Source organism: Panicum hallii, chromosome 8 (genome assembly GCF_002211085.1).
Source record: "Panicum hallii strain FIL2 chromosome 8, PHallii_v3.1, whole genome shotgun sequence".
NCBI lineage: Eukaryota > Viridiplantae > Streptophyta > Magnoliopsida > Poales > Poaceae > Panicum > Panicum hallii.
The window spans coordinates 17,939,336-17,952,267 of record NC_038049.1 but is presented as its reverse complement, the minus strand read 5'-3'; the positions used below and the strand labels follow the sequence as shown (position 1 = coordinate 17,952,267).

The 12,932-nt window shown below is 52.1% G+C and overlaps 2 protein-coding genes across 2 annotated transcripts; one reads left to right on the top strand and one right to left on the bottom strand.

Moving 5' to 3' along the window:
• The first annotated feature begins 361 nt into the window (after window positions 1-361).
• On the top strand, window positions 362-2,205 carry LOC112903663. The gene is made up of 3 exons (XM_025972895.1): window positions 362-744; window positions 1,275-1,665; window positions 2,164-2,205. The coding sequence occupies exons 1-3, from the start codon at window positions 362-364 to the stop codon at window positions 2,203-2,205; spliced, it is 816 nt and encodes a 271-aa protein (XP_025828680.1).
• A 4,533-nt stretch (window positions 2,206-6,738) lies between these two features.
• On the bottom strand, window positions 6,739-12,720 carry LOC112903662. Its single transcript, XM_025972894.1, has 2 exons — window positions 12,664-12,720; window positions 6,739-7,941 (listed from the first exon to the last, which is right to left on the bottom strand). Exons 1-2 carry the CDS (start codon window positions 12,718-12,720, stop codon window positions 6,739-6,741), a joined length of 1,260 nt encoding a protein of 419 aa, XP_025828679.1.
• Window positions 12,721-12,932: the final 212 nt, after the last annotated feature.

Genomic DNA, 12,932 nt, shown 5'->3' with positions numbered 1-12,932 from the left:
CACGATCAGAACCATCTATATTAATGATCCATCTACCTCTTTTGGCTCTCAACGTGTTGGGCAACATTCTCATCCAACTTTAACACCCTGATCTCTATACAGAGGTTAGCTATTCACAATTTTCACCCAACTCGGTCGACAATACACCCTTAAAACCACTAAGCTAAATCATCTTTGTTCATGATCCAAAGTTCATCATCTAAGCTCTCATGCATACTTTTATATATTACTTGTCCTGAGCAAGGATTGGAGGCTACAGATGCTTGAATTCTGATGGCGGAATTGGTCAGTACTTAGTCAAATCCTATCTGGTATTGTTCAAAATTTTGTGGAGAAAGAGGAATCAAATGTGAACAGAAATATGGAGAGGCTAGAGATGGCTCACATCAAGCTGGAGGCTGCTCTTGAGACATCTGAAAAGTGGCAGATCACAGATGCATCCTTATTGCGTTGGCGTAGGAAGCTGAAGCGTGCTGCTCAAGAGTGCAATGACACGCTGCACAAATGCAAGCAGAGAATCCTTGAAGATGAACAAATGGAACGGGAGGTAAAGAACTCCTCCCTTCCTAACCGTATTGTGCATGCTACAAAGTCATTTGTTTTCTCTATTCTGAACCGCATCAACAATGAGTTGAGCAAGTCCATTGCCCAAAGATTTGAATGGTATGCAAATGGTGCTGGTGAGTTTCTGAGATTCATAGAGCTTGGTGGCACGCCACGTCGTCACATGCCCTTTGCTCTCCTGTCCAGAATCTTTTTGCAAGCAAGGAGCTACATCATAAAATCGTCCGGGGAAATAAGTATCCTTTATGTCAATTGTGGTTGGGACCTACCCGTACTTCAGAGTATGGAACAAATGTTGTCCTGATATTTATCCAGTATGATAGTACAAGAGACATTAATATCCACTTCAGTCTGACCGTACATCTCTCAGAGAGTAGAGACGTAGTTGGGATCACAGTTAAGTGCTTTCAGTTTTTTGCCCCTCATTTCAACTGTACATTTGAAAGTATTAGAAATGAAATTATTCAACTGCTTACTCAAGATTACTCATGGGCGCCATCTATTTATTCATACCATAGAGAACATTGGGACAAACTCGGCAGCTTTGCATCTCAGTGGACTCGCCCAAACCCATTTTGTTGCAAACAGCATGGTCAGCATGATGTTCGACGTTTTAGTAACCAAGACATGTCAGGATTATCAGATGTTATGCTAGAACCAGTAATTGAATTTAGTTTGCATCGTGAACGACTATCATTCTCTATTTGCAGCAAGCAGAAGACCTCACTGTCCAAAGACATAATTTCTCTGGAAGATTATCCATATCTGAAAGCCGGGATCACCTTTGCGCCCCATGGCTCTTCGGAGGACATCCTGCCAGCAAATAGGAGTTCTGAAATAGCAGCAACAGTTCGCAAGGAGCAAGATTGCTTGCATAAAGATGTTGCCTTGGAACAGCTGGAAGAGATTATACTGCCAAGGGCAATAGATTACTTCCGCCAGAATGCCAAAGCGATGGCTTACCAAATACTTTGGAAGTCTAAACATGGCTTTGCACTCATTTATGTTGAGAAGCCCTGCATCAACACAAGGAGATCAAGCATGAGAACACGGAGCACTTTTGGGGGAGCTAGGAAAAAAAATTATGGACAGGATGAAGAGGTTAGGACTCGGAGATGTGTGTCTCACTGGATTGACTTATTGGTTTCACATGTAATGCCTGTCCGGCTGCAAAGGTTGCTCATGAACTGGTTGCAGAAAGAAAAGGAAATTCAGTTGGCAAGCACTTCAGCTACACCTATAAAATTATAAATCATGTAACTTTGATGGATAAGGGAGACAAGGGAGGAATAAAGTGCTCGAAATAGGATGCTAATGGGGGGGGATCAAATATTAGAGTTAATATTCACAATTCAGGATAAAATCTGTCAAAAACATAGATATCCCTGGAGCTAGTATTTGGGTCAAACGCTCCAAATACAGCAGCAAGAGGAGGAAAGCTATATCATGAAGCTATATTATGACCTGTTCTTATTTTCTATTTAAATTTCGAGTGTGTAGCTACTTTAGTACCACGGGTTATTATTCTCTGTATCTGACTATATTGGAACCTCTCATAAAGAAAGCCGAAGTTACTGAATTTGTCTGAATATGTTTCAGACCAAGAACATGTACGCCTTCTATACTAGAAGCTCAAGGTGAATCTATTAAAACGTTCTCGGCCTTTTTTTGGTATTGGATGGTTTCCCAGCAAGGGATTTCCCTGTAAGAAAAACATTTACTGGGATAGCTTTAACCAAGCGTTGACAACTTGACATGCCTCGAGTGTCAGACAAGATGAGCCCTGATGATGCATAGAAACGGGGAGATATGTTCAAAACTTTATTTTGTTTGGACATAAAAAAATCTTTATTTTGTTTCACTCTCGGGTCTTCATCAGCTATCCAATCACTCTCCATGTGATTCCCACGAAACTACTGACCACGTAATATAATTCCCCTTGGGTAATTATATATATACAGATGACAAGTACTGAAATGCAGAGTCTCATGTTACCGTTAGACTGTTAGAGTCAACAAAGAAATTGAGGCGACTGAAGTCCAAAAATAATCCTTCTATAAGCCACATTCTTTCCTTGCAAAGACCAATTCCTCCCCATGCCTCACTAATTTAACTCATATTATTGACTTGTCTTCTCATTGTTTTTTCCTCTCAATTCTTGACCATCTTTTGCTTTGACGAAGTTAGACCTACCGAAAAGGACTCGAAGCCTGTCGCACCCTCGCAAAAAGTACAGAAGAGATACTTTTCTATTGAATACAAACCCTAACAGGGTATAGGTATTGTAATACACATGGGCCCAATGGGCCACAATGCCCCATGGGCACAATACACTCCAACACCCCCCCGCAGTCTGAACAACCGGCGCAGCGGTGTTCAAGACTAGACAAGAAGAGAGAACAAGGGGCAAATACCCCCCCGCAGCCACGACTAGCCACCGGCTACGTTGAGGCTGGATCGAAACTCCGAGAAGGTCGAGGAGGGCAGCCCCTTGGTGAAGATGTCAGCAAACTGGGAGGTAGTCGGGACATGGAGGACCCGAACATCGCCGACTGCAACTCTGTCGCGCACGAAGTGTAGGTCGATCTCCACGTGCTTTGTCCGCTGATGCTGGACGGGGTTGGTGGAGAGATACACGGTGCTGACGTTGTCGCAGTAGACGATCGTGCTCTTGGCGAGCGGGCTGTGGAGCTCCGCCAAGAGCTGTCGAAGCCAGGACGCCTCCGCAACGCCGTTAGCGACAGCCCGGTACTCCGCCTCGGCACTGGAGCGAGAGACAACCGGCTGCCGCTTGGACGACCAGGAGACCAGGTTGCCGCCCAGGAAGACGGCGTAGCCAGAAGTGGATCGACGGGTGTTCGGGCAGCCAGCCCAGTCAGCGTCGGTGTAGACCACCAGCTCAGCAGAAGACGAGCGGTGAAGTACCAGGCCGAGGTCCACAGTGCCACGGACGTAGCGGAGGAGACGCTTCAGCGCAGCAAGGTGTGACTCCCGGGGATCATGCATATGGAGACAGACCTGCTGGACAGCGTAGGTGAGATCCGGCCTGGTGAAGGTGAGGTACTGCAAAGCACCAGCCAGACTCCGGTAGGCAGTAGGATCAGCCACCGGATCACCCAGATCGGCGGACAGCTTCGCCTGAGTGTCGACAGGAGTGGAGCAGGGCTTGCAATCAGTCATCCTAGCCCGCTCCAAGATATCGAGTGCGTACTGCCGCTGGTGCATGAGAAGACCAGACGGGCAAGGCTCAACAGTGACGCCCAAGAAGTGGTGGAGCTGACCGAGATCCTTCATAGCAAACTCCTGCCGCAGAGAGAAGATGACACTCTGAAGGAACTGCTGACTCGAGGCTGTGAGCACAATGTCATCAACGTAGAGCAGCAGATAAGAGGTCTCATCCCCTCGGCGGTAGACGAAGAGAGACGTGTCAGACTTGGCCTCGGTGAACCCCAATGTCAGCAAGAACGTGGCGAACCGAGAGTACCAAGCCCGAGGAGCCTGCTTCAGCCCATAGAGAGATTTGTTGAGCCGGCAGACCATATCAGGACGGCTGGAATCCACAAATCCCGCTGGCTGAGAGCAGTAGACAGTCTCGAACAGAGTGCCGTGAAGAAACGCATTCTTCACGTCCAGTTGGTGCACAGGCCAAGAGCGCGAGAGCGCAAGCGACAGGACAGTGCACACCGTAGCAAGCTTCACGACAGGGCTGAAGGTCTCATCATAGTCCACACCAGGCCGCTGTGTGAACCCCCGGAGAACCCAGCGAGCTTTCTAGCGCTCCAGTGTGCCATCAGCCCGACGCTTATGCGTCCAGATCCACTTGCCAGTCACCACATTGCAACCAGATGGACGCGGCACAAGGTCCCACGTCTGGTTGGCAAGAAGAGCCGCATACTCCTCTTCCATCGCGCGACGCCAGTGAGGATCCGCCAGGGTGTCGCGGACAGAGGAGGGTACAGGAGAGACACGCGGCTCTCCCTCGGCGGCGGAGAGAGTCGCGGCCTGAGAGGCCATCCGCCGAGTCACCATGGGATGGATATGCCGAGGATCCCGATGGATGACTGGCGGGTGGTATACCTCCGGCTCGGCACGAGAGGGAGCTGGAGGAGGCGGCAGCGGCGACGGCGCCGGTGTCAGCGTCGCAGGAGCCTCCGGAGCAGGAGGCGGCGCCAGGGTCGGCGCCGAACGACGCCGGTACACCTGCACCGGCTCAGTGTACTGCGGTGGTGTCGGGGTCGGCGCCGAGCGACGCCGGTACACCTGCACCGGCTGGGCGTACTGCGCAGGTGCACGTGAAGGCATAGGGGCCACGCGCGGCACGACCGGAGGTCCGGGAACCGCGCGTGGTGCGACCGCGGGCACCGGGGCCGCGCTCGACGCAGCAGGGATCACCGGAGACGGTGCCGGCGTGCCAGGGAAACCTGCAGGAAAAGGACAGACAGGGAACGGTGGCTGAACCACCGGGTCAGTCGGAAACAGAGTCTCCAGCTCGGGGTCAGGAGAAGGTGTAGAGGAGGTAGAGTAGGGGAAATCCGACTCGTCAAAGACGACGTGTCGGGAGATCAGAACGCGGCGAGAGGTGAGGTCAAGGCATCGGTACCCCTTGTGGTCAGGGGAGTATCCGAGGAACACACAACGAGTCGATCAGGGCGCCAGCTTGTGAGAAGCGGTGGCGGAGGTTAGGGTAACACGCACACCCGAAGACCCGAAGGTGGTCGTAGCGAGGAGGGGTACCGAAGAGAGCGTGGTGTGGAGTGGCAGCGGGAGAAGCAGTGGACGGAAGACGGTTAAGCAGGTAGGTGGCGGTGTGGAGGCTCTCAGCCCAGAAGCGCGGGGGCAGAGAGGCCTGGATCAGGAGGGTGCGCACGACGTCGTTCGTCGTGCAAATCATCCGCTCAGCCTTGCCGTTCTGAGGAGAGGTATACGGACAAGACATACGCAGACGAACACCCCGAGACAGGAAGAAGGACCGGGAGGTGGAGTTATCGAACTCTCGCCCATTGTCACACTGGACGGCCTTAACTGTGAGGCCGAACTGAGTGGACACCCAGGCAAAGAAGTGGAGGAGGGTGGGGAAGGTCTCAGACTTGGTGCGCAAAGGAAAAGTCCAAGAGTAATGAGAAAAATCATCAACAATGACCAGATAATATTTATAACCAGACATGCTGAGTACAGGAGATGTCCACAGGTCACAGTGAATCAGATCAAAAGCATGCGCAGCATGCGAAGAAGAAGAAGAAAACGGAAGTCTAACATGACGACCTAACTGGCATGCATGACAGAGGTGCTCAGCAGGGGCCTTAGTACAAGGAGCATCGGTACTATGGCTGAGCTGAGCCAAAACGTCGCGGCCGGGGTGACCAAGCCGGCGGTGCCAGGTGGTGGAAGAAGGTGTCACGGCAAAGGCAGCAGATGAAGAAGCCGAAAGCGAGGCAGCGGAAGCAGGAAGCCGAAGGGTGTAAAGGGGCCCCGGGCTGTCACATCGGAGAAGAGGACGCCGGGAAGCCGAATCCTTCACAGTAAGGCCAGAGGAGTCAAATTCGATAGAACAAGAGTTGTCAGCAGTAAACTGGCGAATGGAAAGAAGGTTGTGAACCATTCGAGGAGCAACAAGAACACTAGGAAGACGAGGAGCAGAACCCATGGCGGTGACAGGAAGGCAAGACCCATCACCAACCATGATAGAAGAAGGACAAGAGGGGTGTGGGGGTCGGACAGAAGAGAGGATACCGGCATCAGGAGTGGTGTGGAACGAGGCACCCGAGTCGGCGATCCACTCGGTGCTGACCGGCGGTGTCAGTCCCATGGTGCTAAAGGACTGCGCCAGAGCGGCCTGGTCCCACCCCCCCGGCCAGGTCGGCTGCTGGCTAGGCTGAGCGGGCGGGGTCCAGGACGGCGCGAAAAAAGGAGTAGCACCAGTGAACAGGGCCGCCGGCTGGAGCTGAGGACGAAGGCCCCCCACCTGACCCTGGAGCGGCCACATCGAGATGCGCCCTGACCACGGGTTGCTGAAGGATGGCCAGGGCGTACCTCCAGGGGCAGGGGCAGGAGCAGGAGCCGAGGTCAACGCGCTCCGACGGCCCCCACCGGTACCGGTATCCCCAGGAGCAGGGCCACCAGTGCCACCACCACCACCCCGTCGCCGGCGACATCCACGGCCCCCCCTCCTCCGGTCTACCCGGCGGGAGCAGCCCCAAGGAGGGAGGTGGCAGGAGCAGCGGAGGAGGACGGTGGAGCGGTAACAAGCGCGGCGGAGGGTGAGGAGGATCCGGGCGCAAGACCCCTGGTGAGCTCCTCAAGAGCGAGGTCGTCCCGGACCTGCAGGAAGGTGGGAAAGGGCCTCTGGCGGGTGATCCAGCACTTCAGGTGGTCGTAGGTGCTGCTCAGGCCCCGTAGGACATTGAGCACCAAGACCCGATCGGACACCGGATCCCCGAGGTCGTGAAGAGCATCAGCCATGCTCTTCATCCGTCGGTAGTACTCACCGACGGAGAGGTCCCCCTGGAGGAAAGTGCGGAAGGTGGCATCAAGCTGGAGGGCGCGGTACTCGGCGTTGTCGAGGAACTGCCCCTCGAGCGCCACCCAAGCCTGTCGCGCAGTGCCGCCGTGGGTCCTGACGAGGTCCTGAAGATCTAGGGAGATGGTCCCGAAGATCCAGGACATGGCGACACTATCGAGACGCAGCCACGTCACGTCCCGCGCCTCGATCGGCGAGTCGACGAGGATGTGGTCGTCGAGAGCGTAGCGGCGGAGGGTGAGGAGGACCTGGTCCCGCCAGCGGCTGTAGGAGGAGGACGCGGGGTCGAGGAGGACGGAGACCAGGGCCCTGATGTTCTGGACACCAGCAGCCTGGAGGTGGAGCTGGGCGACCGAGGGGTCGGTCGGATCGTACCAAGCTCCAGATCCAGCGGGCAGGGCCCGAAAGGAGGAGGAGGTGCCGGGCTCAGGGTCGACAGGCTGGCCGGAGGAGATGCGGAGGTAGCGCTCCTCCTCGACGACCCGGAGAGCGAGGGCGTCGGCCGTGGCGCGCTCGCGCTCCCAGGCGAGGGCAGCCACACGGACCCGCTCCTGGGCGGCTGAAGCCTCCGACTTGGCGGTGAGGAGGGCCGCGGCGCGAGCGGCGTCGGCCTGCTGTCCTCGGAAGGCGCCGGAGAACGGTGCATCCTCGGGCGCCATCCCGAGGCCAGACTGAGCGGCACTAGGCGCGGCATCGATGACGGGCTGCGTGCCAGCAGCGCCCACGGCCGGCAGCAGCCGCACAGTGGCCCGCAGGGCGACCGGATCAGCGCCCGCGGCCTGCAGCAGCTGTGCAGCGGCCCGCAGGGCGGCCGGATCGACGGCGGCGCGCGCAGTTGCTGCGGCAGCAGTGGTGGCGGGCTGCAGGGGTCCCAGGGCGCCAGCAGCCTGGAGCAGAGGAGCTCCGGCGCCTACTGCGGCGCCCACGGCGGCGCCCGCCGCGGCACCCGGCGGCAGCCCCGGCAGCCCCTGGAGCAGAGGAGGAGCGGCGGCGGCGCCCGCGGTCGGCCCCCCCGCGGCGGCGCTCGCGGCCGGCCCCCCCGCGTCCTGGAGCAGGGGAGCGGCGGCGCCCGCGGCCGGCCCCCCCCCGTGAGGACCAGCGCGGCGGCGGGGAAACCGGGCGGCGGCAGCCCGGCGCCGGCGGCCCAGGCGCCCGCAGCGGCCGGAGCAGGAGCAGAGGAGGGAGAGGAAGAGGAACGGGGAGGGAAGGAGGAGAGGGCCGGCGGCCGGCGGCCGGCCATGGTGGCGGGCGGCGGCGGCGGCGGGCAGAAGGAGAGAAGGAGAGCAACCTAATCTGATACCATACAGAAGAGATACTTTTCTATTGAATACAAACCCTGTTATAGGTATTGTAATACACATGGGCCCAATGGGCCACAATGCCCCATGGGCACAATACACTCCAACAAAAAGAAACCTGCCGCACCCCGAGCTGTGTTTGCTTTGTGATCAAGAGGAGGAAACGATAGACCATCTGCTGGTCAGCTGCGTTTTCACAAGGCATTTCTGGTTCATTCTTCTCCAGCGAATGGGGATGGCGGTTCTCTACCCACAACCCGATGAAGGCTCCTTCCTTGAATGGTGGCGGCGAGCTATCACCTTAGTACCTTGCACTCTTCAAAAGGGCCTGAACACCCTCATCATTTTGGGGGCTTGGACAGTGTGGAAACACAGAAACGACTGTGTCTTCAATGGGAAATCCCCACACCTGTCTACAGCGTTGAGTTTGGTGGGTGACGAAATCTGGAGGTGGAGCATAGCAGGAGCCAAGGGCTTGTCTTTGCTTGCAGCCCCGGGTGAAGAGTTCTAGCAGGGCTGATGTTTGGGTCGTTGTTCTAGTGTCAACCGGCAAGAATGTAACTTAAACCCCTGTTGTGTGTGTAGTGTGTGTTTTGCTTGTAATTACTTCTTTTCTTCTATTAATGAGAAAAAAAAGAACTCGAAGCCGGGCTATCGTAGAAGCAGTAGCTTCCCCCAAATAATATATGCACCAGTAAGCAGTCAAATGTAGTTGAACCGGTCCCTGTGGATGCTGTTCCAGGAAGAGCTACAGTTGAAGGAGATGCCGCTGAAAGTTCACCTGTTTCAGTTGGAGCATTAGCAATAAAATAAAGGCCACTGGTTTAACGAGTTCGCAGCTTTTCTTAGACCAAAGAAGGGAAACTACTTATTGTATTGATCACCTTTCTCTAACTCTTCCTTATTAAGTTGTCATATTAAGAATGGCATAAAAATTATTCTGGCAAACTGCAAGTATTCGGGTGTTTTCTGCAAACTGAAAAAAACACTATATTCTGATACAGTTTCTCGACCAGTACCTTGCTGAATTCCTTGTTCGCTGGTACATGTTCAAGTTCCATTATGTAACAGGAGGTGATGAATTCCTCTTTTCCTGAACGTACAGCACATGCTACCAAGTGATTAATTTTTTTCCACCTTTAGCCTCAACAATGACTAGTCAAGCAGATCCACCGTTCAAAGATTTGAGTGGTTTGTAGTTGGAGCTAGCTGAGTTCTAGAGATTCATACGTCAAGGTGACACACCAAGCCATCACATGCCCTTTGACCCACCTAGCAAACACTTTTTACGGCCAACAGATTACTTCTGCCAGAATGCCGAAGCTTCAATGTTCCAGATATTTTGGAACTTGGAAGTCTACCCATAGCACCACATACGCCTAGAGAATGCAAGCTTGAAGAGTCAAAGCAAACGAAGAATGATTTGGAAAGCTGTTGCAAATAGCGGATCAGAAACTGGAGACCCTCACTTCCTTGACTTATGGTTTGCGCATGCACCATTCAGCTGCAGGACTATGATTGCAGAGTGGATTCAGAAAAAAAAAATCAGTTGAACACCACCCCTGCTATGCCTGAAATTCTAGATCATGCATGTAACATCGATCAATCAGAAAACTCAACCATCAACAGATCAATCAGGGAAACAGAAACAGAGAAACAAAGGAATGGAGTACATATTTCGAGGAGCATACAAAATTTGAGATTATTATGCATAACTGAGAACAGATCTGCCAATAGGTAGGATTTAGGTCCAATACTCCAAACAAAAGGGCAAGAGAAGCAACTCTACAGCAGTTGCGAAGTTACATATTACTAACAAGAGAGGGCCATCAATCTTCTAGTTGTAGAGATGTGGGATTAGCCAATCATCCATCATATTTGTAATATGCACCATGCATATACAGATTATGTTCGCCACTTTATGCCTGTTGGCAATTACAGACAAATGCTGACGAGCACTCCCTCGTGCTGCTGTTGAATACAAAAGGAAAACAATACTTCATTAATCAACGTAGATTCCTTGTCGGGACCAACTCCTCTTCAACCCCTGACCCCTAATACTAATTTTCACTTCTCTTTCCTCTCAAAATCTTGGACATCCCTATCTTAGCAACTGTTGGTGATAGCAAATTTGGTGTCCTACCAACCGATGGTCCAGGAAAAGTGGGACACAACATTTGTGTTTGCTGTCATTAAAGGTGGGTAACCACTTTTTTGCCTATTACCTTCTTAAGCAGTATGATAAAGTTATAGTGACAACTCAGTTGGAGCATATCATGATTTCTGGAACAATATAGGATCTTAACTTTTAAGTTTGGAAGCACATATCCTGAAGAACAACTGAAGCTGGCATCCAATCAATGGCAATATTTGTTTAGTACTTTAACCCAGACATATATTCAGCCTCACCAGACCTTTTAAATATTTGAACAAAAAGGCTTTTGGTCTAAAATAGTGTTAATGTGCAGAACTGGAACAAGATTCCTGGATGGTTTACAGATAACCAGCGGCACATGAACTGGATCTAGTAAGTGATTTTAGGATGGACAATGATGATATATTCCTTCAGAGAGTAGTTAATTCTACTCAATACTATGTAGTTCACTACCATAATAACAGGATAAGGCTTGAGAAGCTCCCAAAACAACTTAGCATGTTCTTACTTTGGACTAGGAGTGTTAGACCTCATGGCAAATTTGACATCCTAGTTTGAGAATCTCACATGCCTATGATAAGAACATAAATAGCAGCCAGATCTTGAGTTTGATTTTAAGGTTGTCAGGAATAAGCAGGGTCAGAAGACGGGCATTTCAAGTTAGTGTACATATGCCTAATGCTTTGTACATGAGAATTAACCATATTGCAGTCCGTGTTGCGCCTCTTGGTTGTTGTTAGACTGTTATGGTATCAACAGTTTTCTTCACTCAGGTAATATAAATACTTTAGACCAAAACACAGTACAAAATCAATAGGCTGTTACCAAGACAGGTGCTTGGGTTACCATAAACTGGGTGCACTCTATTAGCACATTGTCATAGCTGGACCAACAAAAAATAGGACATTTAGTGTAAACTTAGTTCACATTTAGTGTAAACATAGTTGCTCACGGACATTTCCCTTGCCTCATGAAGTCTAGATGGATCTGTTTACACTGCGAGGCCAAAGACAGCGACACCAGACCCCATCTAACACCATCATTTGAGTTTCTCCATGCTTCATGCATGCTCGATGGACTCACTATCAGAAAGACATGAAGAACGCCTGAATGTTAGGACCATTTCAATTGAGTTAAATCAAATGAGGACAACTCATGGTGCATTTACCTTGCAGGTTCAGACAGAGCTTTGATTGTAGCCAGTATTTCTTTTAGCTCCTTTTCTCCATACATTTGTGTATTTTTTTTCCTCTCTTCCCAAAACAATCTTCCAAGTTCCTTCTCCACGTGGTACTCCAGTTTCCGAGAAGTCATGATCATAGCTCCAAGGCGGTGCCCAAGCTAAGATCAAAGAAAACACAACAAAGATGACCGAATAAGTAAGACAACTAATTGTTCAATACTTCAATGATTGCTAATAGAGGTACATGTATGGGGCACGCACTACAAACCGAATCCCCACATGGAAATTCTCACGTGACTTGCCCAACTGAAGTCTCAGGTTTCAGACACAGTGGATGCTAGCAGAACACATTGCTGGAATAGCGTAACAGTGGATACTAGCTTGGACGTTCCTAGTGCACCATTGTTTGATTTGACTAGGATGATCAAGATATAACCCGTACTGGACTAAATTGAAGAAAGAAAGTGAAGGAATTTTTTTTAATGAACGAGCACAGACTGTGCATATTTCTGTTAATAAAGTGTTAATAAAGGAGTTACAAACGAGAGGCCACGGAAGGCTCTCTAAAAGAACGAAAAAATAAAGGAAATTCCACACAGCAGCAGACGTGCGCGATCACAGTAGTGCGCCCAATGCAAAGTCCCCTCTAACCAGGGTCTGGGCTAGCTAATTGCAAGAAAGCTCGCTCCTTTTGCAGAGTCAGGCCGCGTGCTAGTTCGTTTTGCAGCAGGCGCTAACCAGTTTTGACACTTTGGGATGGCATCGCTGTGTCTGCAGGAAAATTGAAGCGACTGGTTGACAAGGGAATGTAATAGTTGCACACGGCCGCCATCAGTGGTGCTGTTTGTTCCTAGAGCGATTGGAAGGACAAGCAATTCGACAGGCTGATCGATGGGAAGCTGTAGGCGAGAGGTGTAGGGCCCGCCAACGGCGACGCACGGGGCACCGGAGCCTGCCAGAGAGCGGGGACGCCGACGCTCCTGGCCACGTGGCGCAGCGCCATGGCACCCACCTGCTGGAGATCTGGAGGAGGCGGACGCCGAGACTCTCGCGCGCGGCGGGAGCTAGGGTTTGATTGGTTCCTCTCGACGAATCCGTCTGCCCAGCTTCGTGGGCGAGGAATAGCCGTGGGCTGGGCTGGGCTGGGCTGGGCTTTCCAGCTTCGTGGGCTCCCGTGGCTCGGCTGGGCCATTCCACCCCGTGTGTCGGGCGCAT